Source organism: Podarcis vaucheri, assembly GCF_965113315.1.
Source record: "Podarcis vaucheri genome assembly, chromosome: 5".
Classification (NCBI taxonomy): domain Eukaryota; kingdom Metazoa; phylum Chordata; class Lepidosauria; order Squamata; family Lacertidae; genus Podarcis; species Podarcis vaucheri.
Genome location: NC_138763.1, coordinates 8,013,800 through 8,037,811, shown reverse-complemented (window position 1 = coordinate 8,037,811; position 24,012 = coordinate 8,013,800). Strand labels below are relative to the sequence as shown.

Genomic DNA, 24,012 nt, shown 5'->3' with positions numbered 1-24,012 from the left:
CCCTGAAAACCACGTGCAGCTTCCGCTCGCCACTTCCTGGTCGGTGGTGGAGAGCGTTGCTTCCGTCTGTTGGGTCTTGCGGGTGGTGGGGTGGGAGAATGGGGGGCGCTAGTCCTCACCGAGGCGAGGCTGGCCCATGCCTGGGGTCTTTGCCACTACTTCGTATGAATGATTTCTCTGTGCAAAACCCAGGGAGGCAATAAACCCGTTAGCTTGCTGCAGAGATAACCCAGGAAAGAGTCTTGCACGGCATCTTAGCAATGCAGTCCTAAGCCGTGTCTACTCGGAAGTAAGTCCCATTGAACTGAACGGGGCTTACTCCCAGGTACGCGGCGTGAGGACTGCAGTCTTGAAAGGCTCACAAGTTTATTGCCCACGTATGCTTAGCCTGGTAAATAAAAGACTTGAGAGATTTGATAATCACCTTCAAATATCTAAAGGGCCATTGGTGGAAGATGGAGCAGTCTTTGTTTTCTCTTGCTCTGGAGGGTAGGACACGATCCAATGAATTCAAGTTACAAGAAAGGAGATTCTGACTAAACACCAAGAACTGTCTGACAGGAAGAGCTGTTCTTGCAGTGGAATGAACTCCCGCAAAAGGGGGGTAGACTCTCCTTCCTTGGAGGTTTTTAAGCAGAGGTTGATGGCCATCTGTCTTGGTTGCAGGGGGTGGGACTAGAATCTCAGGAGTCAGCAAACTTTTTCAGCAGGGGGCCAGTCCACTGTCCCTCAGACCTTGTGGGGGGGCCGGACTATATTTTATTTTTTTGGGGGGGGAATCAACAAATTCCGATACCCCACAAATAACCAAGAAATGCACAATAAAAGCACATTCTACTCATGTAAAAACACCAGGCAGGCCCCACAAATAACCCAGAGACGCATTTTAAATAAAAGGACACATTCTACTCATGTAAAAACACACTGATTCCTGGACCATCTGTGGGGTGGATTGAGAAGGCGATTGGGCCGCATCCAGCCCCCGGGACTAGAGACAGTAACTGAGTGTCCCTTCCAACTCTGATTCTATGATATAAATTTGCACAATAAGGCCCCTTCCAGATGTTCCTTTTTGTTGTGTGTTCACAATAACTTGTTCCTCATAGTGATATTGGTGTGGTTATACACGTCATTGGTTATGTGGTACATATTCGGGCGGTCATATGTGATCAGTACTCCTTGCACCTGCAAAAATTTTGGGGCAGTTTTGTTTCCATGGCCTGCTATGCTGAGTTCTTGTTAACTTTCTAAGCCACAAATGTTATGGGGGTCTTTTTTTGCCCTGCTTTTGTTGCACTATGGTGCAAAAGTGCCTCTCCAGATAGCAATAACGTGATCCACTTTGCGGGAGCAGCACAGAACAACTCATAACATGGAATGACATGTGAATGGCCCAGAATAAATACATTACAAATACACTATTATTGCGTCAAGAACATGTTGCAGAATACTGTACAGCCTAACAGGATGGCCCCTCTGGCATTTGTCACACATACACATGAATTAGTAAATCTGTGCTTTGAACCCAGAGCTTAAAATACATGACCTTTTACACAATGCATTTGGAGAGGATCCCTAACTTAGCAGAGAGAGAGAAGTGGAAATATAGGACAAACTCTGCCTTGCATTGAATGCAACTGAAATACTGGCGAATCCTGCATTATCTTCAATAAGTCCTTACACCAGTCTATTGTCCCACCCTGCCTGAAGTCGTCAACTATTGTCCCTCTGCCTAAAAAATCCACAATCAGTAGTTTGAATGACTACAGACCAGTTGCACTGACTCCAATCATCATGAAGTGTTTTGAGAAACTGGTGCGCCGTCATATTATTTCCTGTCTTCCATCAACTTTTGACAACTACCAGTTTGCATACAGGGCAAATAGATCCACAGAAGACGCTATCACCACCACTCTCCATGCTGCTCTGTCCCATCTGGAGCGGCCGGGGAATTATGTGAGGCTGCTGTTTGTGGATTTTAGCTCTGCTTTTAACACTATCCTCCCCCATAGACTGGTGTCCAAGCTAGAGACGATTGGACTCCCCAACTCCACCTGTCTCTGGGTTTTGGATTTTTTGTCAGAACGTTCTCAGAGGGTTAGAGTAGGGTCACATGTGTCCACAGCCCTTAGCCTTAACACCGGCTCACCACAGGGTTGCGTGTTGAGTCCCCTGCTCTATGCTCTCTATACGTATGACTGTACAGCCATCTACTCCAGCAACAAAATCATCAAGTTTGCTGATGATACTACGGTGGTGGGGCTCATTTCAGGAGGGGATGAGTCCGCCTATCGGGACGAGGTGGAGCGGCTCTGTGTTTGGTGTGGAGAGAACAATCTGGCTCTTAATACGGCTAAGACCAAGGAATTGGTGGTGGATTACAGGAAGAAAAAGGCGGACATTCAGCCCTTGTATATCAACGGGGAACGGGTGGAGAGGGTGGCGGAATTCAGGTTTTTGGGAGTGACTATGGATCAGGGCATGACTTGGAGCGCAAATACCACTGCTCTGGTGAAGAAGGCCCAGCAGAGAATTTATTTCCTCAGACTTTTAAAAAAGAACAATCTGAGTGAGAGACTGCTGGTGTCCTTCTACCGAGGCTCCATAGAGAGCATACTTACATACTGTATTTGTGCTTGGTTCTCCAGTTGTACAGCTAGGGAGAGGAAGGTGCTCCAGAAGGTCATAACCACAGCCCAAAGGATTATTGGTCACCCTCTCCCACCTTTGGAAGAACTGTACGGTTCCCGTTGCCTTAGGAAAGCAAACAACATCCTGCAGGATCCATCTCACCCGGGACACAGTCTGTTTGCACTACTGCCTTCTGGCAGGAGGTATAGAAACATCAAGTCAAGGACAAATAGACTAAAAAACAGTTTCTATCCAAGAGCTGTGGCCTTTTTGAATGCTGTAACTCGATAGTGGGACCTGGGAGTTTGATGGGTGTGGGTGTGGGTGTGGTTGGAAGGTGGTTTGTTTGGTTGTTGCTGTTGTTTTGCTTTTGTTGTTTTTAAGGGATGGCATCCAATTTCGTTGCACTTGTGCAATGTTGCACTAGTGTAATGACAATAAAGAATCTATCATCTATCTATCTATCTATCTATCTATCTATCTATCTATCTATCTATCATTATACCAGAACGGATGGCAACCCTATTCCCTTTTCTCCCTGCATGATGTTTGAATATTTGCTTCCCCCTAAAAAGCACATCTTGCATTTTCTGGGCATAAGAAAGCAAGAAGATCCCTGAAGGTACATTCTTTCACCTTTGGTGGATGTGCCCTAGGATTAAGGCTTTTGGGGAAATGATATATAATGAATTGAAAAAGGTATTTAAATATACCTTCTTGAAGAAACCAGAGGCCTTTCTCCTGGGCATTGTCGGCCAATTGGTGCAAAAGAAAGACAGAACTTTTTTTATGTATGCTACAACAGTAGCAAGAATACTAATCGCTAAGTATTGGAAGACACAAGATCTACCTACTCTGGAAGAATGGCAGATGAAGGTGATCGACTGCATGGAACTAGCTGAGATGACTGGCAGAATCCGAGACCAGGGAGAAGAGTCGGTGAAAGAAGACTGGAAGAAATTTAAAGACTACTTAAAGAAATATTGTAAAATCAATGAATGTTAGAAAGATGTTGGATAGAAATTAAGTGGTTTCCGGCTGTAATGTTTTAGGAGATATGGAAAAAAAGGATTATAAATGGGTTAAAGGTTTATGGTAAGGATCTGCTGAACCAACAAACTGAATTGGAATACAAAGAAGGGAAGTATGAGGAGGTCGGAGGAAATAAGGATATGGAAGTTATATTACTGAAAATTGAAGCGTGTTTTTAATTGTTTATTATTTTGTATGTTTATTTTTGTATGTTGTGTATGTCTTGTATGTTGTATGTTTATATCCTAAAAATTTTCAATAAATATCTTTTATAAACAAAAGAAAGCAAGAAGATCCCTGCTGGATCCGACAAAATGCCCACGGGAGGGTTGCACTACTTAGGAGGATCCTGTCCAGCTCTGCAGTTCTGAGATTCTATGAAGTGGCAGCTCAGGACGGCTCACCAAAACTTTAAAATAAAATAAAAACCCTCTTGACAATCACAGCACCAATCAATCAGTGCATGCAATGGGAAAGCAAAACAGAGACAGCAAAAACTTAAAAGTCTCCCAGGGCTTCGTGGCGTGAGGCTGCTGATGCTCCGCCGCCACAGGGAAGGAGGAGGAAGAGAGCGAAGAGGGGGGACCTTCCGAGCGCCGGAACTGCCTGCTCCGGGCGGCGGCGGCGGTGCCGGGGCGCGTTTCGCGGTGGCACCACCTGGCCGGGCCGCCAGCAGCCGTAGCAGCTGCCCGAGGGGAGCGTGGCCGGAGCTGGGCGGGCGGCGGGGCGGGATGGCTCCGGGTCCCGCTCCGAGGAGGAAGGGGGCCACGGGGCCTGCGGGCGGGCTGCCCTCCGTGCGCCAGAGCCTGCGCCGGGCCTGGCAAGACAAGCACCTTGTGCTCTTCGAGCCCCACTACACCCCGCTGGTGGCCGCCTGCCTCTGCCTGGCCGAAGTGGGGGTCAACCAGTGGGTCATACACAGGGTGGCATGTGAGTGGGGGCCCGGGACGGGGCCTGGGTGGGGGGTCAGGAGAGTGGCCCTGGGCGTGTGGATAAGGGGCAAGGCTTAGGTGGGGTTGGGACCCTCGCCGGGAAGGAGGGAGGAAGCTCACGCCTGCAGTTCTTCTGCTAATAATAATAATAATAATAATAATAATAATAATAATTTATTTATACCACGCTCATCTGGCTGGGTTTCCCCAGCCACTCGGGGCAGCTTCCAACAAAAATTAAAAATACATTAAAATGCCACATATTAAAATCTTCCCTAAACTGGGCTGCCTTCAGATGTCTTCTAAATGTCAGGTAGTTGTTTATCTCTTTGACATCTGATGGGAGGACTAGCGTGCTGGGCAGATGGAACCTTGTGGGATTGGGTTAAGGAGGCAACAGCAGCCCTGCTGGCGGGGTTAAGCAAAAGGTGGCCAAGCAGGTGGGAAGACCATGGGAAGGACGTGAGCATAGGAGCCAACTCCTAGGGGTCGAGGTCCATTTGTCCCACAACCCCTACCTTCAACTGGTAGTCGGAGTCAGGTCTCCATAAATGCTGGAGGCAGTATGCAGTGCCGCCATCAGGAGCAGCAGGCATTGCTGGATTCATCGTCCACAGATCTGTCCGCCCCCTTTTCAAAACTGCCCCAATTGGCAGCTGTTGCTACGTCTTGTGGCAGTCAATTCCGTAGTTGAACAATGCACAGTGGCACATCATTAACAGGACTACGTAGAGGGTTCCATACAATGTGTAGTCTGGGGTAGTTTTGACGAAAGGCTGGGGCTTCATTTGAGCCAGGGCGTAGTGTCAGAACTGTTCTCGATGCTTGTTGTCCTGGCTCCTAGAGCCCAGCCTAAATAAAAATCTGTCCCAGCCCTTCAAAAACAGGTCATGGCTAAATGCCTTACACAGAGAAACAGCCACCAGGCATGGCTTTGCATGTGTTCTTGTAGACTCGGATAATTTTAGAGCCCTTCTTTTAGATCCAGGCTGTTTTCAGCAGCTGAACCGAGCTCCTGTTTGTATTTGATGGTACAGCTTCTGTGCTTTCCCCAAAGATACAGAGATCGACTGGAAAGCCTATATGGATGAGGTGGAGGGTGTTGTCAATGGGACTCTGGATTACACCCAGCTAAAGGGGGACACCGGCCCTCTTGTGTGAGTAACACTGAGTTTGCAATTATAATGAGGGTTTCAGGAGAGGTAGGGTGGGTACATCTCTATTTACCCACTCACTCTCTCTACAGATATCCTGCTGGCTTTGTTTACATCTTCCTGGGCCTGTATTATGCAACTGGCCGTGGCACCAACATCCGCCTGGCCCAATATCTTTTTGCTGCCCTTTACCTTGCCACACTGCTGCTCGTTTTCCGAATCTACAGCCGAACGAGTAAGGTCAGTAGCTCGTACAGCACCTCAAGAAGCACTAAAGACTGTTCTTTTTCCTATCACACAGTAGATGTGAGCCCTCATCCAAACACAGTGCTCCTGTGCAGTACATGTGGGACTTGAAAATTAAAGGCCAGGAGGAGGACAGCAAGGTTTGGGTGGGTGCAGGTTAAGGTGGAATTCTATGGAGCTGCACTGCTGAACTCTTTATATAGACTGAGACTTCCATGTTCATGATACTGTACACAGCAACCGTAAAAAACTGCAACCTCATATTCCGGTTCTACCACTGAGATCTTCTGTAGGAGCATCGCTGGTCTTCCCCCAGGTTGGTGAGGCTCATTTGATTTCAACACAAAGCCAAGCTTTTAGTGTTATTGGCCAAGCCCTGTGAAATGATCTTCCAAAATATATTCAGCAGGCTTCCGAATCTGTATTGACCTTTAAATGATTGCTGAAAACTTTTCTTTGCTGCCAGGCTTATGCAAACAATTTAAGACAAACTTTAGTTAGTGTTTTTTTAATAATAAAAAATTATGTGGTCTTTATTTTGTACATATTTTTGTTGTAAACTGCTTTGCTTTTTTTAAATGATGCTTTTGTAGTAAAGGTTCATATAAAACGTGTCCATATGCTGTGAATTAGAGGACACAGCTACAAGTTTTCGGTTCGGCGGTTCTCCCTCTCTTGCACAAGGAGGAAGAGGATCCTGGGAACTTGACCTCACAGTTTGAGAAAAATGCAACTGAGCATGCAGTTGTAAGGAAAAACTTAGGCACTTTCTGCTGAATGCTTGTCTGTTATTATTATTACAACTATTACTTCACCTTCCACACATTTCTCAAGGCGATGCACAAAATACAATAAAAACAGTTAAAAACAATACAGAAAGCAGTAGCAGTTAAAACTAAAAACCAATGTGAATTGGGCACCCATTGCAAGGACGTATTCACCCAGCTGAGAAATCTTGCCAGAACAAAGCTTTTCAGAAAGTACAGATTGTGGGTGCCTGTCGTATCTCACCAGGAATTTCATTTCACAGAAAAGGGCCGGCCACACTAAAAGCCAGGAGTTAATGAAGGGGCAAAGTAGCTTCAGTCAGCACAGCTGTCAGCCACAGCCTCTAGGAGGTGCTGGGAGCCCAGTGGGGGCACACAGGCTGCACCTTGTTGGAAGGCTCCCATCTGTAAAATGGGAACAGTGGCAGCTTGAGTCATTTGAAGTGGGCAAGTGGGCTTGATTTTCCTCGTTGACACCTCTGCTGCAGGTCCCGCCCTATGTTTTCTTCTTCATGTGCTGCGCCTCCTATCGCATCCACTCCATCTTTGTCCTGCGCCTCTTCAATGACCCGGTGGCCATGGCGATCCTTTTCCTGGCTGTCAACCTCTTCCTGGAGGAGCAGTGGTCCTGGGGCTGCTTCTGCTTCAGGTGAGAGCCCCTTTGGAGCCAAGCCATCCAGTGGGAGGGTATTTTAAACAAACGAGTGGTTCTTGCAGAAGCACAAATACCGTGCACACCTGATCTTTGTGCTTGCAAAGTGGGAACTTCCAGAGCCAACTCATTGCTTCCTGTGGTCCATCTAAAACGGCCTTTGCCTGCCTGAGCCCCTCCAGATGTTTTGGACTACAACTCCCATCAGCGATCTTGCTGTAGTCCTGACCGTTCAGTGTAAACTGTAAACCTTGTGGGCAAGCAGGACAGACTCTTGCTCTCTGTGAAAGTCTGCTGCTACTGTAGTTCTTAGTCAATGTCAGATGGTAAAAGCAAGGTGCATGGGGACTGGAATGGGCCTTGTATTAACCACAGGGATCAGTGGCACCTTTTATCTCTCTCCTCCAGCCTGGCAGTGTCTGTGAAGATGAATATCCTGCTCTTTGCACCGGGTCTCCTTTTCCTCCTCCTGCAGCGCTTTGGCCTGCTAGGAGCCATTCCCAAGCTCGCTATCTGTGCGGCCCTGCAGGTAAGGAGATGGGAAGATTTGCCATGCCCACATTCAACCCCTGGTATCTCCAGCCAAAAGGAATGGTAGGCCTAGGAAAAGCCACACGGCATGTCAGAACAGACAACACTTAGTTTACAGTGCCTGGCATTCCCAGGGGGGTCTCTCATCCAAATAGTAACCAGGCCTGACCCTGCTTAGCTTTTAGGAGATCAGGCATGACCATAGGCAGTATGACCATAGGTCAATACTTGTCTGATTCAGTTACTACCTAGTGACAGCAGAGCTAGGTGAAACACTTTGAAAATATGCACAGCTGTGATGCTGTCTGTTGGATCATAAGGTTTTAGTTTTTAAAAAGTCTCCAGCTCTCGTTGTTTCTGCAAATATGCAGGCAGAAACAAAGAATGTATGGATGAGGCTTCCAGTGATCATGGTGAGACTCCTGTCCAAATATATATATTTCCATATCACCCTGCTCCATCTCTAGCATTTTCTGGCCCATCCTCTCCTTGTCCTTGTGAATTTGTTTTGTGTGGTTGCACATCATTCCATGAGTTCAGTGCATGTGAGCGGTTACACTATACTCAGTGCATAACACTCAATTGCACAAAGCAAATAGTGGGTGTTTCCCCTGGTGTTTTATTTCTTAAATGGAAGGGAGAAATGCAATTTATGAAGGATGCAGGCAAGTATGTTTCCCCTCAAGCAAACATTAGAGAAGGCAGTTAATGTTGGCCAAGCTCGCAGAGAGCTTTTTTGGCAAGGGAAACCTCATCGCTAGGTGCACATGCGGTTCAATTACTGTCCAACAGCCATTAAGAGGAGGCTGCCCAAAATAAATGCAGCAGGTCTTTTGGAACTGATGCCGGGAAAGAAGCTGAACTGCAGCAAGAGGGCCCCATAGATGAAAGGAAGAAGGGAAGAAGGGAAGCAGAGATGGGAGGGGTGGGCCAAGCAGTATTTTCACACCTGCATGCCTTCCTCCCAGCTGCATTGCATCATGAGTTTTGTAGGTTTAAAGCAGCAGAAGTAACTAGTAGCTTGTGTACCTGATGCTCCAGCATTTTGCTAAAAATAATAAAGCACTTCCTGGGTGAATGTGCAGCAGAGTCTATGAAGCAACATGACATGTCTCTAATTTTGGAACACAGAGTTGTATTAGCAGAACCCGAACCTGATTTCTGGCTTAGGTGGCAATATCAATCAGCAGTGACACTGGCTCAGCTGCAGCTGCAACAAAACATGTCTTTCCTGTTTTACTTCACCCCCTCAGGCGCACATCGTCATTGTCTTCCAAGAGAGACAGATCCCTACAAGTGAAGCTGGCAGACTGAAGAGTGCAGTGACCTCAGCTTCCACAATTTGCTGCATGTTCATGTTCTTTGTGGGAGAATTTTAAGGCACAGTTGTTTCTTGCAGGTTGTTTTGGGGTTGCCCTTCCTGGTGGTGAATCCTGTTGGGTACGTGTCCCGTTCCTTTGATCTGGGCCGACAGTTCCTCTTCAAGTGGACAGTGAACTGGCGATTCTTGCCTGAAGAAGTTTTCCAGCACCGGACATTCCACCTGGCACTGCTGGCTGCCCATTTGGCTGCCCTGGGGCTCTTTGCACTGAAGAGGTGGCACAGGTGAGATGGTGGCCTTGTCACTGTGCTTGGGGGGCAAGTACGTGTGAAACTCAAATCTCGGAGAATCAGGCTCACAATTTATGGGCTCTTGGAGAGAAAGAGATTTTGTTGTTGTTACAGCTTGTCAAGGAGCAGTCTTCTAATTCTCCAGCACTGGCCTGATACAAGCAAGAGAGAAAATGGGACTTTGGGGGCACAGATACAACCCACACAAGATTAGCCCTTTTCAGGATTCTGCTTCAGTTCAGTGCAAGGGTGCAGAAACCACTTGCACTGAAAGTCAGTGTCATGTAGTGCACAGAATGTGAAAGCTGGGGCAAGTTCTGGGTTCGCATCCCTACTCACCCATTTGAAGCTTAGTCATAAGAACAGCCCCACCTGATCTCAGCAGAGGTCCACATATCCTAGGATCCTGTTTCCAACGGGGTGAGCAAATGCTTACAGGCATTTTATATATAGGGTGTGGAAAGCAGCAGCTGTTGTCTGTTTTTTGCCCCAGCACCTAGTTTTAAGAAACTGCCTAGTTGGAGATCTCCTCTGTCACTCTCTCAGCCTAACCTGTCTCATGGATTAGGAAGAGGTTATGCTGAACTGCCCTGAATAAGAGCTTACACTCCCAGCAGGAAGGGGTCCACTTTCTTATGGATCACAACAGTTCTGCTTCTCTCCTCTCCCCCAAACTGCAGGTGTGATGAAAGCATCCTGTCACTGCTGAAGGATCCAGCTGAGAGGAAGAACCCTCCGCAGCCCCTCTCAGCCAATCATATCCTTTTGCCAGAGTGGTGGGGATGGTCTGCCACATGGTAGATGATTTGTGTGATGGTACAAGAACGGCCCTTTTCTGTGGTGGCCCCCACTTGTGGAATGCTCTCCCTGGCGAAGCTTGCTTGGCACCAAAGTTACTTATCTTTAGGCCCCAGGTAAAAACTTCCCTCTTCTCCTAGGCCTTTGGATAATTAAACAATTAACTGCAGGATGGTGGTGGTATAGTTTTCATTATGGTATGTATGTTTGTGTTTTTAATATTGTAAATTGCCCCGTGATCCTCCAATGGAGCGTGGTATAAAAGTTTAATGAATAGTAATTTATAAAAGGGTGGGACGCGGGTGGCGCTGTGGTCTAAACCACTGAGCCCAGGGCTTCATGATTGGAAGGTCAGCGGTTCGAATCCCTGTGACGGGGTGAGCTCCCGTTTTTCGGTCCCAGCTGCAGCCAACCTAGCAGTTCAAAAGCACATCAAAGTGTAAGTAGATAAATAGGTACCACTCCAGCGGGAAGGTAAACGGCATTTCTGTGTGCTGCTCTGGTTTCGCCAGAAGCGGCTTAGTCATTCTGGCCACATGACCCAGAAAAACTGTCCATGGACAAATGTCGGCTCCCTCGGCCAGTAAAGTGAGATGAGCTCTGCAACCCCTGAGTCGTTTGGAACAGGACTTAACTGTCAGGGGTCCTTTACCTTTACCTTTAATTTATAAAAGGGCATGGAAAGAGCTGAGCTTCCACAATCTTGATGCTCCACCATTCCAGAGCTGCAGTGGATTTGAACTTTCAACTTTGTGCATTGCAACCTTCCCTTAACCAAAGGCCACAGGTAGTCTTTGCTCTCTTCACTTCCAACTTCATCGGCGTTTGCTTCAGCCGCTCCTTGCACTACCAGTTCTACGTCTGGTATTTCCACACTCTGCCCTACTTGCTCTGGTGCACGCCTCCCAAGAAGCTTGCTCATCTGCTAAAGTGCGTACTGGCAGGGGGCGGGGAAGGGAGACGAGTCAAGGGGACTCAGGGTCATGCCAGCTATATGCCCATTTTCTCTGTGCAATCAGATCCATGTAGTTTGTAGGAACTGCATTGCAATTTTACAGAATTTACAGCATACATGCCTGTGATTCCAGCACATACTCACTTGATCATGATTACAAAGAGAACATCAAAACAAGTGAGTGGGGTGGGACTAGTGGGAGTTAAGCAATGTGCCGTAAAATTACATTTCAAATAATTTGCACGTCTTAGACACCAAAAAAAAAATCTGGATGAAGAGGGAAGCTGCCATGTGGTGCCTGGAATAAAGACATTTTAAAAAATAGCTCAGCTTGCTGCAGAATTTTTATGGATTAGGGGTGAAGCAGGGAGTTCAGCTTTCCACCTCCACTTATGAAAACCTTGATGCAGGTGCCACTGTAACATAATTCATGTAGGAATCTAATCAAAACTTTTTATAAAAAGGCCCGTATATTTAGGGGGAGGTTCAGAACTCTTTATTGGCACATCTATTTGTTTTAAGAATGTATAAACAGTTTCCTAATCAATGTTTTCCAAAGCAGAATGCAGAATATGTACACAAATCCGAAAAACAAACTCTGAAATCATTGAATTATCCAAACTCTGTATACATTATAAAATGGCCAAGTCACACTTCAGAGAAGGCTGTCTTAAAAAGAAAGTTTTCAGTAGCTACCTATATTTCAGTTGGATGCCGGTTCCAGAAGGCTGGAGCTGCAGCTTTAAAGGCCTGATATATTTAGTGATATCAGGTGTACTTCTGGGGCATACAGAACTCTTAATGATGCCCTGTGAGAAGAATGCAATTGCCAGAGAGGAGCATGTGGGGCAAGGCTTAAGTTTCTCAAATCTCCTAGCCCTAACTTGTATCACTTTAAATGCTAGAAGCGAAACTTTTAACTGAGCCACATAACGTATTAGAATCATAGAATCATAGAGTTGGAATAGACCACAAGGGCCATTGAGTCCAACCCCCTGCCAAGCAGGAAACACCATCAGAGCACTCCTGACATGGTTGTCAAGCCTCTGCTTAAAGACCTCCAAAGAAGGAGACTCCACCACACTCCTTGGCAGCAAATTCCACTGTCGAACAGCTCTTACTGTCAGGAAGTTCTACCTAATGTTTAGGTGGAATCTTCTTTCTTGTAGTTTGGATCCATTGCTCTGTGTCTGCTTCTCTGGAGCAGCAGAAAACAACCTTTCTCCCTCCTCTATATGACATCCTTTTATATATTTGAACATGGCTATCCTATCACCCCTTAACCTCCTCTTCTCCAGGCTAAACATGCCCAGCTCCCTTAGCCGTTCCTCATAAGGCATCGTTTCCAGACCTTTGACCATTTTGGTTGCCCTCCTCTGGACACGTTCCAGTTTGGCAGCCAAATGCAGTTTCTTAGCAGAGGTGTTATATATTGTTGGTGGGGTGCCCCAGCCAACAGCCTAGCTGCATTATTGTAAGCTAGCTGCAGTTTCTGGATTGCTCAAGAGAAGCCCCACATAGAGGGCACTGCAGTAATCCTGTCTTGAGAGTTCCTGATGCCTGGATCACAATAGTCATAGCTGTCTCGCCAGATGAAGCTGATAAAAGGTGCTCTTAGACAATGAGGTTACCTGTGCCTCCAGCGACATATATGGATCTAAGAGTACCTTTGCTGAACCAGAACTGAGGGCAGGGTGGGGGGTGGCAAAGAAGTGAGTGCTAAGTTCAAGATCCTGGTTCTGGTGTAGAAAGCCCTCTATATTGTGGTACCAGGATACCTGAAAGATCATCTCATTTCTTACATACACAATTGATCACTGCTCTGCAGGTGAGGGCCTCCCACAAATAGCCTCTTATCAGGTCTGTTCTGCACAATAGCTTAATTGGGCTTTTAGCATTGTGGCACCTCCCCTTTGGAATGCCTTCCCCTTGAATATTGGGTAACATCTCTGTTGTTGTTTTTATGGCGCCTACTGAAGACCTTCCTCTTTCAACGAGCCTTTTAAGTTGAGCTCTTTCCGAGTCTGAATCTGTGCTGGAATAGTTTTAAATATGTTTTGTATTGTTTTATCTCGTTCGCTGCCCTGGGCTCCTTTGGGAGGAAAGACGGGATAGAAACGTAATAAACAAACAAACAAACAAACAAAAAACAAATTTTAAGAGTAAAAGTGAGGGAAGGAGAAAAACCCACTCCTCCTGCTGTGACAGCCTTATGTGACTTCTTGAACAATGTCCTATTTGTTTTTTCCTCTCCCTTCAGGGTGCTCATTCTAGGTTTGATCGAGCTTTCTTGGAACACGTACCCGTCAACAGTTTACAGCTCCACTGCCCTCCATGTTTGCCACGCCATCATCCTTCTGCAGCTGTGGTATGGGACGGAGCCCTCCATGACCCCCCAGGAAGTAAAGAAACAGCCTTTGAAAAAGGCCGAGTGAAAACTGCACAAGAGGAGCTTCCCACAGTGAGAGCATGAACAAGATGGTCCAGGCATGGATGTTGCTCTGGGTCAGATGCTGATGGACCACTTCCATTCCCTCCTGGGAGGACCTCTTGCTCAAGTGTAGGCACTGCCTCCTAGCCCAGAAGGGGGGTGGTGTGTGGATGGGAAAGAGTACAATCTGCATACCTGCTGGTGGTAATGTGGAACAGCTTAAATAAAATCAGCCAGGGCTTGGCGTGAGGCCTCTTGCCTCTGTATTTTGACTTTTGTCTCGTGGCTGCACTTCATTTGCTTTTAAAGCAAGCTTCTTGGCCTTTTAAATGTGGATAACATTTGAGAACAGGTGGACTTAAGGTTGTATCCAACACCGTCCCATTAGTGCAAGGACTTCCGCTCGCACAATGGAACTGCCCCTCCCTCTGCTCCCCCCATGCACCCACTTAAGCTGTTCTGTAGATTTTTCCCAACTCTCCTGAGCAAATTAGCGGGCAAGGGGTGCACAGAGACAGGAGAGGGAGGGGAAGTTCCGTTCTGCAAGTGGATATCTGTGCACCAACGGGATGACTTCATCTGATACAACCCTAAGTAGCACAGTCTTGGTACGGGGGTGAGCTGTGAGCAGGAATAGGAGTGTTGCTTTTTACTGGGAATAAGCTAATTTTCTGCTGTGGTGGAAGGAGAGCCTTTCCCACTCATTTCAGCAGTCAAGGCTGTGCAAAACAGGCTTGCGATAACACTCCCTGTGGGGGACAGCACACCTCTCTCTCCCCTTTTTGGACATAATCAGGCCAACCCAATAGACCAGGGTAATCAAGAGACTAGCCCTGGCTATCTATAGCAACTCAAGTGTCAGTAATTTTGGAGGTATCTGGAAAAAGCATTGCTGTTGTGGACACAGAGTCACCCAAAGACCTGGGCAATGAAAGAACACGCTGCTGCTCTAGACTCTGATCGCATCTCTTTATTGGCACCCGCAACCAACGGCCTGGCCTGCTCACTACTCCTTCACACGTTGTTTGGGTTGTAACACAGCATGTTCAGCTTGATGTTCTCATTCCAGTGGCGGAGCAGCAGGAAGAGTTGACGTGCTGCCCCTTTGAGAGCGGCGACATCCACACCTTCTGGCAGCTGCTGTGCCCGCAGCCAGGAATCGGCCTTGGCTGCCAGCAACTCCCATTCCACAAAGAACCCGGCACAGCGGTGCTCCAGCCAGGCCAAAGCCACAGCTGTGGCCCAGCTCATGCTCTCCAGGTCCCCTTCCTCTGCATCTGGGCACATCTCCTGCAGGCTGATGCTCACTTCAGAGGCATCTGGCGAATGGTCGCAGGCGTCGGTCTCGGAGCCACGCCCGCTGTCTGCCTGTGCCCACACGGCAGCGCTCAGCACATCTGAGCAGGTGCTGTGTGAGTGTGGCGATCCTGGCTCCACCGCTCCCTCCTTGCTCGTTCCAACTACTTCACCGCCATCCGGGGAAGGCTGGTTTGCTGTTAGCCTTGGGCTGGCCTTGGCTATGAGTGCCCAAGGGGAGGTGCTGGAGGCAGGGCTGAGGCTGGCACGGTGGGAGGCATAGGGAGAGGCCCGGCGCAAGCGGTCCAGTGGGATCTGAACGACCTCCGAGAAACAATCGGTCAGCTGGAACATGCCGGGGGCCTGCTGCAGCCGGACCTGTTACAAGGGAGAAGTTGGATGTGCATTTAAGCCAACCTTCTGAGTCCCTTAACAGTTCAGTGGGAAGTGCTTCTGTGCAAGTTCAAAGCTGTTTTGCAACTCCCTTTCATTTGAGAAGGCTTGTGCAGCAGAGATTTTTATGGGTTGTGCCAAGGCTAGGGAACCTTTAGCCCTCCAGATACTGCTGGACTACAACTCCCATCATCCCTGATCATACACACTGCTGGCTGAGGGCGATGGGAATTGTAGTTGGGAACTACATACAGTGGTGCCCCGCAAGATGAATGCCTCGCGAGACGAAAAACCCGCTAGACGAAAGGGTTTTCCGTTTTTCGATGCGCTTCGCAAGACGAATTTCCCTATGGGCTTGCTTCACAAGACGAAAACGTCTTGCGAGTCTTGCGATTTTTTTCGCTCCCCCCCTTTTTCTAAGCCGCTAAGCCGCTAATAGCCTTTTAGCCGCTAAACCGCTAATAGTGCTAATCCGCTAATAGGGTTGCTTCGCAAGATGAAAAAACCGCTAGACGAAGAGACTCGCGCAGCGGATTATTTTCGTCTTGCGAGGCACCACTGTACTCTTCTGGTTCATTCAGAACAGTCTTATTTGTTCTATAATAGCAATGATTTTATCTGTTATATAATTGCATATTAAACTGTTGAAACCTGCCCTGGGGCCTTATAGTGAAGGGCAGGGAAGAAACCTTATAAATATAATTAAAAGTCCAGCAGAAATCACATAAGATGGGCAACCAATGTGGGATAAAACGATGCTGCAGTGATCTAGGCAGTGGGAATGGAGAGGGGAAGAGAGGCTTACCAGTGGGAGATAGTCCTGAATGGCACTGTCACAAGAGGAGAGTTCGCTTTCAGGGGTCAGACACTGGGGACGCAGTGCCAGGCCTTGACCCCGTCGCCGGCTGATGCTGAATCTGCAGAGACCAGAGTCACCCAGGTGAAATGTCATGTGATGTCACCTGTTTGTTCGATCAGGCTAGGGACTCTTATAGTGCAGCCTTCTGTTTCTTACAGTAGCCAAGCAAAGCTGGATGGACCAAGCAAAGCATCTGGTATACTGCCTCCATTCATAGGGGTAGTTCTCAATGGCTCTTAACCTTGATAAGACTGGGTCCTGCATGCACTGAGAAAGATGGACTGCAGGCCAGCTTCCTCTAGCCCATGCCAGGTTAACTGTAGCAGAGTACAAAACTGTCCTTTTTGGTGGAGCCTTCCACCCTCCCGTGTGGGGCTCTATATATAACGGAGGTGCTCAAGCATGTTTATATTAGCAGGTACAGGGTGGGTTGGAGGGTGTGGTTTTCCTCTCTAGGAAGGATTATCTTTTGAAGCTTTAACAGGCTTCAAAATGTGTTGTAAAACCCCAAATGCTGGGTGGAAGACAACAACATTACTCATAGAAAATAGATAGTATGTAGATGGTGCTAATATTTTAAACGATAAGGGAGTGTTTCCAGAGCTAACTCAGCTGGGAACTTGTAGAGAATACCTACAGTGAATTCTCAGTTGATCCTAAAAAAGATGATAAACTCTTAAGGATTACAACTGGTGTTGCATGATATTGCGAACACTCTCAGAATGGTTGGTCAAAAGAACGACCTTCCTGCAAAATAGCCTGTTGCATCTCCCAGCCTTAGAAGACTCACCTGGAGCCCACAAAGTTCTCCATTGATTTCTGGGAGCCCACAGAGACAGGAGAGGGACTGGAATCGACACCTAGACCAGAAAGGAAGCAACTGGTTAGGAGCTGCAAAATAGCAAACAGAGATGGAGACCAGTCGTGCCCATGGGGACTGGTGGGGGTGGAAGGCATGGTGACTGAGAGAATGTGGAGCCACGGCCAATGCCAGGCAAAGCCAGCCAATTCTAGTTTTGTCCAAATCCTCCTCTGAGCTTTATAAAGGCAACACTGACTCGAAGGAGGAAGAGCCAGTGCTCTAGACTGTAAGTCAGAAGTCAGGCAGGTGGAGACTGGTTGAGGGCAGGCTGAGGTTGGTGTGGCAGTGCCCCATTTGTTCTAGTAGACCAGCCTTCACTGATTGAGACCACACAGCTTTACTTCCACAGGGCTGGCTATGGTAGCTGCAGCTTTATTGGCAGGGCTGCATCTTAATGCCATTTGCTTAGGGTCTCCCAGTTGATGCACAGCAAAGCTCTATTCCCTCCCTATAGCAAAAGCCAAATAAGTTACAGAAGGAAAGCAAAAGTACACAGAGCACAAAACCCCACTTTTAGTGCTGTAGAACTTGATTTTGCCAATGTGGTGCAACGGTTAGAGAGTTCGACTAGGACTTGGGAGATCAGGGTTCAAGTCCTCAGCCATGAAGCTCGAGTGACCGTGGGCCAGTCACTATCTCTCAGCCTAACCTATCCCACAGGATTGCTGTAAGGATGAAATGGGGAATGGAAACACTCTGTGTGCTGCCTAGAGCTCCTAGAAGGGAAGGTGGGAGAGAAATAGGGGTAGAGTTTGTAGGCTCTTGCAGATGATGTGGGCTCTTGCGTTCATCCTTTCTCTCCTGCAGATTAAATTATATTTGGTCTTCTGATTTCTGAGCAGAGCAGTTATATGACAAGGAGTACTTGTCTTGCATTTGTCCTGATTTGCTTGTGAAGCATTTATATATCTTCCGGTTAGGCATTAGTTCATCCCACACTTTTCAATGCATTTCTCCACTTTCCAAACTGCATAAAAACTTGCTTTTTAAAAAGTGGATTTGTTGCACTAGGGTGATAGAGCCCTTTAAACCACTTTAATTGCACAAACCTAAGTTTGTGGTGTGTGCTTGATAGATTTAGGCACCCTAAATCTATTAAAGCAGGCATCCCCAACCTTCAGCTCTCCAGATGTTTTGGACTACAATTCCCATCATCCCTGACCATTGGTCCTGTTAGCTAGGGATCATGGGAGTTGTAGGCCAAAACATCTGGAGGGCCAAAGGTTGGGGATGCCTGTATTAAAGCACATGGTTTAATGCAGCCTCTCCAGATCCTTCACACCCTCCAAACTCTGCTGTAAGACTTACCATCATGACAGTTCTGCTTTTCTTGGTTGACAGAAGTGACACTAACAGGAAAAGAAGGAATCTCTTCTCGTTCTAGGAAGTAAAGAAAATTCCTGACATCAGACTAACAACTGATACAACCTGCAGAGAACTGGAGGGAAGTCGGGGGCATTCAATCTATTATTTTGTTAGCTGGCTATTTTATCCATTTATATACTGCTTCATTGTAATAAAACCTCTAAGTGGTTTACAAGAAACAACAACAGTATCTAACTAGTTAATGGCAGCTGTACAAGATCAAAGCAGACTCCCACAGAATATAAGGACAGAAAGAAACCGATGTGAATCAGAAGCTGAAATTGGGTTGCTCAAAGCTCATGCTGATCCAAAAGAGCAGGGGTGGGGAACTTCCAGCTTAACAAGGCCTGCCAGACCTCTCCATGTGGCCCAAGAGAATATTTTGGCTAAACCATGCCCACCGGTGCGGAACTTTGCAAGTCCTGGGAATCAGCTGCAAAAGCAGGTTACCTGATGTCACTGGTGCCATTATACCTAAGAGGAAGACTTCTGGTCTTTTGTTAAACATTATCTTGAACAATTTTTTAAATTCATTATATATGAGGTCCCAAAAGTTTTTTATTTTCTTGCAACTCCACCACTTGTCAAACTTGGCCCACAGCGGGTAGGGGAGGCCCACCAGCCATATTCAACTTGTGGATAGTTAGAAAGACAGAGCCGAAATTTAGAGTTGAAATAGTTGCAGTGATATGGGCAGATGTAAAGCAGCAAGCTGGGAGAAGACAGAGAAGCAGAGCATGTCTGTTTGAATCCAGGGCTGTGGCTGTGGGAGTAGAAAGACCCTTTTGGGGTGCTAATGCTGTGAACTCCTCCATCGTAGGCTCAGGTTGTATATATGTGTAAATAAACCACATATCCTAAAGACACCACAGTCTTTGCTGTGCTTCATTCCCAAAGGAAACACAAGCCTTGGGTAAGCACCTGGAACCCCTGAAATCTTGCACTGCTCGGAGACTGGAGTGCAAAATATTTTTGGGCCCTATTCTTTTGGTTTAATTTGTTTTAAACTGATTTTAATGTTGTATCTTTAAATTGCTATAACCTGACCCAGGTGGTGGAGGGAAGGTAAGAAATTGAATAATAGTACTACTAATAATAATAGCACAAAATTCTTCGATTTGTATTTGTTTCTCTGCTTCTTCTCCATCTACTGCCTCCCGGGGGTCCTTGTGTCATGTAGATAAAGGGCTCCTTAGACAGGTGAAGTGACACTAGTACCTGCAGAAACAGGAGCATCATCCAGGTCCTCTGAGTCCTGCCTCCGCCCCAGACCTGCTGAGCAACTGTGTTGACGTCGGCTGCCAGAATAGGATCCTTGCTGGTGGCTGAAGAGGCCCACTGAAAGAAAGCATATTTCATTGGGGTGTTTAGAGATAGTTGTGGGGCCAGAACTGTGTATATTCAGTTGCAGAACAATCTCTTTTTCTCTGAATGGATTTTATTGAGCTAATAATAAATACAGCCTACATTCTGCAGACAGGTATATTCCTGGCTGCCACTGGAAAATATCCCCTCACTCAGCAGCTAGTTCAAGTTGATGCAGTCATCTGCAGCAGGAAAACATGCCACCCTAGATACCTGGTGAAACCTGGAATGTACCAAAATTGTATGGTGGAAATGTCTGTAAATATTTGGTCTGCTTTCAGAAGTTTGCTAACAAAAGATGCTGGTGAAAGCAGCCAGTTTTGTTCTGCAATCCTGCAGTGGAATCTAATTGCTGCTCACTATCATTCCTTCTCAATCCTGATATGTTTAAACAGGCAGGTTAGAGGCTGTAAGCAGCTGGACTCCTGTCTCTTCCAAGGGAAAACAAATGAAGACAGGCTGCTCCAGATTTTGAGCACTTCAGGAAGGAACAGTGGAAGAACATTGTGCAATCTGTTGGACAACTGAATTTTTAAAAAAAGTTTCTAGCTCTCATGATAGATTTTTTTCTCAAAACTAGATCCCTGGTGAATCCTGGGGATTCAAATTCTGACCTAAGAAGCAGAGCTCTGCACATGCACTCCAAGCAGCCCTACCTGTGCTTCGAACCTCAAGGGCAGAGGGCAAGATCTCCTGGGTGGAAGCATCAACAGGCACCACAGAGGTATATATTGAAGGTGTGTTGCAAGCTTTGCTGGACTGGACAGCCTTAATGCGAAATCTTCGTGAGAAACCTTTGGAGGGGCAGAATCACAGGGCTGGTTACAGTGAAGAGGGAAGGGGGATTTGGGATACAGGGTAGGCAAAGTTATGTATGCTTGTCTTTAAGCAAGTCTATATTCTTTGCGGCTTCAGAAATGAGCTTTGCAACAAGACCCAAGCCCATATTTAATAACCCGATTCATACTCATCATCTGTTTAAGTAGTCAAATTTGAGGCAGAATGGGTGAGTGAAGGGAAGGGCAGGCTTACCATGTTCAATCTCAGCTTCCCTTTGAGACACATTCTCATTATCCCGGATGACGGAGCCAGCAGTCAAGTGGTGAAGCAGTTTGTCCCAGCCCTTACTCTGCTGCTGCCACTGAGAAGGCTCCTCCTTGGCCTGGCTGTCTTTGGCAAGAAGCAGGGAATCCAGGGCAGCTGTCACTTCCCAAGAGACCGGTTTTCCCGCACTGAGTCCATGGATCACAACTTGGCACCGGAGAGGCGGCCAGGCGCTGCTTTCACACTCTCCTCGTTCAGTTGCTGGTGATGGGCTGAAAAGGTATGGGGGTTCCAATAGCGTGTCCCAGTCTAGGTGGGCTGGTGACAGTAGGTTGCCTAGGAGAGAGCAAGGCATGGGAATGCACACACGAGGCTCATCAGGTTTTGCAACAGGATAGAGTCTCCCACAGACAGACATCTCTGGAAGCTCACAAGCACCCAGTTAGGAGTGTACACATCCCCAAGTTTGGCACTCAGAGACTTTCACTTGCCCTGCTGCTTTCCCCCTGGGGAAACCCAATCTTCACTGATGAATTGGAGCAAATGATGTCAATCAGGTTTTCTCCAGATTGACGTTTGCTCTGATTTGGCACTGAAGATTGGGTTTCTGGGGGAAAGTGATGGGGCAAAGGGAAAACTGCTCAGACCACCTCAATCCCTCAAAAAGGGAAAACCACCTCAATCCCTGTTTTCTAGGCATGGGACAAGTGTGGAAGAGCCTTTAGATTCCACAATAGCTGGTATGACAGGAACCTTTGCAAGTGAAGGATCCAAGAGTGCCTTCAACGGTTATTTACAGCAGGGATGGGGCCCTTCAGATGTTGCCGGACACCAATTCCCATCAGCCCCAACCAGCATAGCCAAAGGCCGGGGTGATGGGAGTTGGAGTCCAAGAGCATCCAAAGGGTTGCAGGGTCCCCATCCATGGATTATAGCAAGGCAGTTGCTTGCAGACTGAGCATGAGGCATTTGCAACCATATGGGACTCTGCTTCAATGATGGGAAGGTTTTAGTAGCTAATCTCTGGTCCCAAAGTCAGCAGGAAAGGTGCATTTTCCCCTGCCAACAGAAATGGCACCTGAGCCTGCCAGGACTAGTCTGGCACCTACTGGCTCCAAATCCTGCAAAGTACTCTCCCCAGACTTGGAAGGCTTACAATCTGACCATAATCCCCTTCCTGATACACGAGGCCTGCAGTCTTCGCTCTTCTGGACCGCCATCTGCACTCTACACAATGCTGGCCAGCTCTGTTCCTGGTCACAAAAACCTTGACATTCAGCTTGTTCTGAGACAGGCTTTGGGCTTGCCCTGGCCCAGGTAGCTCCCCAGTCAAAGGTGGGTATGGAGGGAAAAATCACCACAAAAACAAACAAACCGCTCTACAGATGGACGAGACCTTCTTCTAAGTCCTGCCAAGTCTTGGAGCAGGGAGGGGATGATACAGATATATCAAGACGGGTTTGAGGCAGAGGACATCCCCAGCTCTACCTGGTGATGTTATGGGGTTGAACCTGGGACCTTCTGTCACTTGAGCTACAGTGCAGAACTGGAGTGGGGGATAAACTAACAGGAATGTTATTTGCACAAGACTTAAGTGGGAAGAATAACAGACACCAAGATGCCACCCCCTGCAGATGGCCCACATGCAAGTCTCAGCCACTCTTGCTTTCTTTCATCTTGCGTGGGGCTTCTTGCCCCCTCTGCTCTCCCAACAGGAGACTTCCACGTTCTTCTTCCCCACCACTCACTGGAATCAGCAATGCTTCTGCGCATCTTCTGCAACTCCGGCCCAATCTCATCCAGTTTCCCTTCCAGGGAACGGTTCCGCTTCTGGGACACCTTCTCTAGGGCTCGGCGAAGCCGATGGGCATCCAGCTCACCATGTGGGGAGGAGAAGCTACGTCCAGACAGAGCAGCTCGGGCCAAGGCCTTCTTCCTTCGCACCAGCTCCTCGGAGCTCAGGGCCACAGACACCTTAAGAGAAAAGGAGGGCGAGAAGGTCAATGCTGGGAAAACTCTAAGGAAGCATGTCAAAGATCACTGTAAGAAAGCAAATGCCCTTCCCTTGTGCAGATCTAATGCCGGGCCTACTGCATCTCTACACCTGAGGAATAGTCTTCCATTCTCTCCCTCTCACACACAAAGCTCTTCCAAACAACCAGTTTATGGAACATTCATCCTCATTTTCTCGCAAGGCAGTTTGAAAACATGGGCTATTGAATAAGCATTCATTCTGATTTGTCTGCAGGCACATGAGACAACATTGCATCAAAGAAGTGTTACTCCAGCCTTTCAATTTCACGTTGCCATTACTTTCCTTATCACAAAAAGTCTGTGTGCGTTTTTGGTGGGGGGAGAGGGGGGAGTGGGTTTGCTGCACAAGAGCTCCCAATCAATTATAATTGCACGACTGGAATGTGTCAATATATGGTTGAATCCCACCTGAAAATAGCAACAGTCTGGAAGGACCCATAATTATGAAGGACTTTTCAAATTACACCAAAGGATACTCAGAAAGGCTGAGACCTTGGTTCTGGGGTTTTATCATGGGAGGCCTAAGTTGTCCAGTGCAGATTTGACACTTACATTACAAAGCCAACTGAATTTATGTAAGAACATAAGAAGAACCTGGCCCATTGAGTCCAGCATCTTGTTCTTGCAGTGGCCAACCACATGCCCCTAGGAATCCCACAAGCAGAAGCGCACTCTCCCCTTCCTGTGGTTTCCAGCAACTGGTATTCAGAAGAATGGGTGTGTCAAAAAGACTCAGTTCTGGCCAACTCAGTTCCTAGTCACAAAAACCTTGACATTCAGTTTGTTCTGAGACAGGCTTTGGGCTTGCCCTGGCCCAGGTTGTTTTCTGCTGCTCCAGAGAAGCGGACACGGAGCAATGGATCCAAACTACAAGAAAGAAGACTCCACCTAAACATTAGGAAGAACTTCCTGACAGTAAGAGCTGTTTGACAGTGGAATTTGCTGCCAAGGAGTGTGGTGGAGTCTCCTACTTTGGAGGTCTTTAAGCAGAGGCTTGACAACCATATGTCAGGAGTGCTCTGATGGTGTTTCCTGTTTGGCAGGGGGTTGGACT

General features: G+C 47.3%; 2 protein-coding genes across 5 annotated transcripts in view; one reads left to right on the top strand and one right to left on the bottom strand.

The window, feature by feature from the left end:
* Positions 1–4,365: 4,365 nt before the first annotated feature.
* On the top strand, positions 4,366–14,012 carry ALG3 (ALG3 alpha-1,3- mannosyltransferase). The gene is made up of 9 exons (XM_082224347.1): positions 4,366–4,593; positions 5,653–5,752; positions 5,842–5,989; positions 7,251–7,411; positions 7,823–7,943; positions 9,345–9,550; positions 10,237–10,314; positions 11,141–11,284; positions 13,570–14,012. Exons 1-9 carry the CDS (start codon positions 4,395–4,397, stop codon positions 13,742–13,744), a joined length of 1,332 nt encoding a protein of 443 aa, XP_082080473.1. The 5' UTR covers positions 4,366–4,394; the 3' UTR covers positions 13,745–14,012.
* A 683-nt stretch (positions 14,013–14,695) lies between these two features.
* VWA5B2 (von Willebrand factor A domain containing 5B2) overlaps positions 14,696–24,012 on the bottom strand; it is an 88,732-nt gene continuing 79,415 nt past the window's right edge. For all 4 annotated transcript variants that reach the window (XM_082223887.1, XM_082223885.1, XM_082223884.1 and 1 more), the window contains exons 16-23: positions 22,673–22,898; positions 20,913–21,260; positions 20,537–20,674; positions 19,734–19,853; positions 18,459–18,530; positions 17,079–17,148; positions 16,235–16,346; positions 14,696–15,414 (exon numbers count right to left, since the gene is read on the bottom strand). In XM_082223887.1, the coding sequence (XP_082080013.1) occupies positions 14,755–15,414; positions 16,235–16,346; positions 17,079–17,148; positions 18,459–18,530; positions 19,734–19,853; positions 20,537–20,674; positions 20,913–21,260; positions 22,673–22,898 (1,746 nt within the window). In that variant the 3' untranslated portion in view covers positions 14,696–14,754. The remainder of the gene's footprint in view (positions 15,415–16,234; positions 16,347–17,078; positions 17,149–18,458; positions 18,531–19,733; positions 19,854–20,536; positions 20,675–20,912; positions 21,261–22,672; positions 22,899–24,012) is intronic.